The sequence below is a fragment of the Hipposideros armiger genome, unplaced genomic scaffold, assembly GCF_001890085.2.
Source record: "Hipposideros armiger isolate ML-2016 unplaced genomic scaffold, ASM189008v1 scaffold_373, whole genome shotgun sequence".
NCBI lineage: Eukaryota > Metazoa > Chordata > Mammalia > Chiroptera > Hipposideridae > Hipposideros > Hipposideros armiger.
This window is the reverse complement of record NW_017731723.1, coordinates 329565-334410: the sequence shown is the minus strand read 5'-3', so window position 1 is coordinate 334410 and position 4846 is coordinate 329565. Positions and strand designations below refer to the sequence as shown.

At 46.2% G+C, this 4846-nt stretch overlaps 1 protein-coding gene across 1 annotated transcript in view; it reads right to left on the bottom strand.

The window, feature by feature from the left end:
• Positions 1 to 4577, bottom strand: part of KLHDC2 (kelch domain containing 2) — an 11607-nt gene extending 7030 nt beyond the window's left edge. Inside the window, exons 1-2 of the mRNA XM_019662372.1 lie at positions 4166 to 4577; positions 1510 to 1589 (exon numbers count right to left, since the gene is read on the bottom strand). Coding sequence (XP_019517917.1) covers positions 1510 to 1589; positions 4166 to 4318 — 233 coding nt within the window. The 5' untranslated portion in view covers positions 4319 to 4577. The remainder of the gene's footprint in view (positions 1 to 1509; positions 1590 to 4165) is intronic.
• Between the last annotated feature and the right edge of the window lie 269 nt (positions 4578 to 4846).

The window sequence follows — 4846 nt, the reverse complement described above, 5'->3', positions numbered from 1 at the left end:
GAGAGAGGAGAGAGGAGAGAGAGAGAGAGAGAGAGAGCGAGAGAGAGCGCGCGCGCGCGCGCTGGTGAGGGGGTGGGCAGCCTGACTAGCTAACTTCTAGGGTCTCATCTAGGTCTAAATTCCAAGGATGAGCTCTTGCCTCTGCACCATTCACAGGCTGTGCAGCTGGTCCCGTACACAGGCAGAATAGGTCCTAACAACCTCCGTGTCGTAGCTTTATTATTCTAGAAGCATACCGGTTTGTGTTTTCAAACTCAATTGTTTCCTTTTATTTACGTGGCCATAAGTGGTTTTGTTTTTGAGTGGGGCAGGAGCCCAAACAGAAACTTCAACATCCCAGTCCTGTCAGATTAATAGGTGTTTTATTTTTATTCAGTCACCCTTTAGCCATTCAAATGAATCCAATTTAGACCTTATGTAATACGACAGACACGCACGACTGCTTACTATAGGCCAGGCACTCCTCTGAGTGCTTTCCTTGTTTTAAATCATTCTGGATCTAAAAATGAATCTGAATCAAAACAAATTAAGGAATCTAAGATTCAGAATATTAACAGGACACTCAAGGCCTGCTCACAATATCACTATGCTAAGGATTTAAGTTTTGGTACAGTTGGGTTTTTTTTTTTAATTCTTTATGGAACTGACTTCTTTAAAAAATACGTAGAATTCCCTATTAAAGGAATATCATTATAAATTTCCAATTCTCTAGAAAAATATGAGCGAACAGCTCAGATTAACACGGATTTGCTCTGTACAGAAATAATCCTTAGTTTAGCTCTTACATCAAGTGGGAGTACTAGTCTACTTCTGAGATCTGTGATATGTAATATACGTAAAGCACAAAGTTCTACACAGCCAACCGCCGGGGAAGACGACTATAAATTCTCAAACATGGCTGGCTGCCCAGCCTTTAAAGAAGCACGTTAATTCTGCCAAGGACATGCTCCTGAACACCACTGTTGAGACTGGTAAAGGATCCTTTCAAAACATCCCCAGTTTGTATGGGAGGCAAATTTAAGTTAGTTTTGGTTTTTAAACAAAACAATTTCAAAGAGATCTGCATAGAACTTTTAATGTTAGAGCTCATAAAATGAAGTACCACCTTTATTTTCAGCAGACACAATCTAGAAATTTTTCTCATTCAAGATACCATATAACAGAAGATACAACATCTTAAAACAAAATTAAAACTGGAAATTTTATTATATTTCCATTCCAGGATCTGAAGCCTCTACTTGTTTATTTTAATATAACTATGATACTTTATAGAGCCCTGAATAAAAATTTCTTCAAAAGTCATAAAAACATCTAATAATTACTGAACTACTTATGAAGAGATGCTCAAGTATCAAAGCTTAGCCGCTAAGCTAAACTAGCAGAAGTTTTCAGAATATATAGCTTAGCATCTTTAATTAAAATATTTTTATTCATTAGAATGGGTTTTACAGAGTTTCTTTTTGTTCAACCTTATTTGAATGTCGTTCCCCTTATAATATCCATAGTTACCATCTTCCAGTCTCCATGTTATAGATCCATAATTCTTCTCTCGGCAAATAAAAGTCATATAATCCTCTGACTTGATTACTCTAAGAACCAAAACAAAACAAAAAAAATTGCAAATATGAAAAATAATTGGTATTCTAAAGAGGCACTATTTTTTTCATATTTTATTAGAGATACTTAGTTATGAAAAATAGGTCTTATAATTCTAACAAATGCACAATCCTCCTCACCCCATGCCCTACACTCAAGGTAATGCTTAATATAGACAGCTCTTAATTCAAATTTTTGATAGAGCAGCTGCAATGGTGCAGGTGCAGTGGTACAGGAAGTCAAGAGATCACCGGAATCTCTAAGACCACTTTATCCTAAACAGACTGGGCACCACAAAGGTCAGCTGCATGACTTCAGGAGATTACTTAGAGTGCCACAGTCAGCAGACTAAAGAAATGTCTACCTTGAAAGTGCCTGACCCATGCTAACCCATGATGTATAGTTTTCTAGCCATTCTTTCCTTTCACCAGTTCTTTACCAAAATGCAGACAGCGTAGAAATGGGATATGCAAATCTTAAGTACTCATGTAAAATGTTAAGTTCTTTATTCTGCTCCATTTCCCTTCAGGTAATATCTTAACAGACTGAGCTTACCATATGCCAGAGCTGAATGCTATCCATGGATTGCTTTACTTAATCCTCACAACCACCCTAAAAAGTAGTTTATAAGAAAACAGGTTTTTTTAAGATAGGTTAAGTAATTTGCCCAAGGTTACTTAGCAATTAATGGGAACCAGGATTTCAGCCTTCTTTCCCTGAATTTGCAGCTTCAACTGCTGCCTGATCTCTCCAGCCTTTGACCCTCCCTGGCCCCCTTCTGTACAATGTCAACATACAGTAAACAATTGCAGCTCACTGAGGATGGGTGTCAGAGCCACATAAGCTTGAGTACAATACAGGAATAGAGCAGCTGGCAATGCAAACATTTCACTTTCCACTCCACCACTTCCAAAGGGAAAGGCTGAAAGACAGCAAGCTGACCTGGAGTACATCAGCCTGGCCTAGGGAGGAAAACTGCCTGTAGGAAGCTAGGGTTAATTGCCTTCAAAACATCTCCAAGGGCTTCCTGTGCCTAAATGTGGGGGAGAGCCTGTCTTGGAACCAAACCCACTTAGTTCACTGATCCTGCCTTAGCCCTCAGCCCTCCGCACCCAGGCCTTCCAAACACCATCAGCAATCTTCCACTCTGACAACCCTCCCTCTCCCCATCCCCAAAGAAAAGTCCCACGCCCTCAATGCTGCTGCTTTTTACTAACAGAACGTTGAATAGACTGAAGTGTGATGACCAATAGGTTCCCTTTTCTCCAAGGGAATTATTTACATTTTAATAAGGGTCACCACATACTTATCCCCTTCATCTTACCAAGTACCCTCTAAACGCCGATTCATTGGAGGATGGGGAAAACATTGCAGATTAATTAGGATTGGCAAAACAAACAACAAAAACCTTTTGTGGTTAAGCCAGATGACGTAATCAGGATAGCTACAGCAGTTTATCTCATTTATCTTGAGAGTCATCTCAAAAGTGGTCATCAACTATCATCAGGTCATCTGTACCATAAACTGAAATCTTTTGCCGGTCATAAAGCAAGTCATGGACTAGATTTCAAGCAAATGGGGGAGGGAGGTCCTTTTTAAGACCAAAAGGGACTAAAAAGAATAGTTTGGGTAAGAATCGATTAAGAGCCACCCCGGCAAATAAAATGAGACAATTCTAGAATGTGGGGTGTTATTGGGAAGTTCTCAAAACCAAAGGGCAGGAGAACTAGTGAGCAGGGTTGAAATAGAAGGCACTTGGATAGAGAAGAAATGCAACAGGCTCTCAGGCGTGGTAACTGACTATATTGTTTATGATTAAGGGTCAAGGAGCTGCGCCCTGTTGTTACAATTGTTAATGTTGATTTTTTTTTTTGGTGGTGGTGGAGCTTTTCCATTCGTTTTCTGAAAAATTTCAGCTCTTCCTAGCTGAAACCGAAAGGAAAATCGCCCTGAAATTTCAAACAAGTGTGATGGCCATCTGCACAGGTGTACCCGGGACTCTGGGAATAGCAGGGAAGGGTGAATAAGGCGATTCCCTGGACCTTTCGGAATTCCAGGGGGTTTCCTACACCTCCGTCAACCCCAGCGGGCAACAGTACCGGTGGGCCAACTGACCCCGGCCCCTGAGGGTAAAGTGACCTGGGTCGGCCCGAAAAAGGGTAAGAGTGACACCACACAGCGTCACCTCGTACACCCCCCCCCACTTTTAAATAAAAACACGTCTCGTAGTCAGGCACCGCCCAACGCGCCCTCCTCCAAAATAACGCTCCGTCAAACAGAGCGCCCCAGGCCGCCACCAGCAACGGGACTTGGGGTCGGATGCAGGACAGCGGGCTCGATAAGGAGAAAGTTGGCGTGACAACAGTCCAGGAGCCTTGGGGCGGGTTGGGGGACTCGTGATAAAGAGTCCCACATGCAAAAAAAAAAAAAAATGAACCCACGGGGAGAGTCGCGGCGGGGAGGCGGCGGGGGATGCCGGAGGCGGCCGCTCTGGCCTGCTCGCCTGACCCGCCGACCGGGACCCAGTAACAGCCGAGAGACGCCCGCAGCGGCGCGGCCACCCACTGACCTTGTAGCCGCCCCAGACGAACATGTGGCGCCCATCGCTGACGGCTACGTGGCCGCTGCGCTCGGCGGGGCAGGCGAGCTCCATGGACTCGTAGCCCTCGTAGGCTGGCCCTGGCAAGTCGTCCGCCCGCAGATCCTCGTTGCCATCTGCCATCTTGAGGCTCCACTTTTGTCCACCAACTATCCGGATTCACGCCCGCGTGGGGGGGGGGAAGACAAAGAAAAGAAGACAGACATGCACGGCGGCGAAACGCACGGCGTTAAGGCGGCCCCCTCGCCGCTCGCGCCCGCCCAGCCCCCCTCGGCGAGGACGGCCTCCCGGTGGGCTGGGCAGCGGGGTCGCTGGCGGGGGAGAGGGCGCCGGGAGGGGGTCGGCCCAAGGCCGGCACCAGCTTCCAGCCCGTCCGCCCCGCCTCCAGCTGGTTCTAGCCGCTGACGGCCCTTGTTTACGCCGCGGAAGGACCGCCCGTTCCGCTGACGCCACTCATCGGGCGCCGGAAGTGCGGCCAGCGTTCTGCGGTCCAGCGCCCGTCCGCCTGCCGCCCCGCGGGGATCCGCTGCGAGCCACACGTCAGGGTCCCGCTGAAGGCCTGGGCTTTGAATCTCTGTGACAGAGGGAGTTCCAAACACGCTCCAGCCTCCTTTCATTCAGGATTTTAGCCCTATTTTCAAAAAAAAAAAG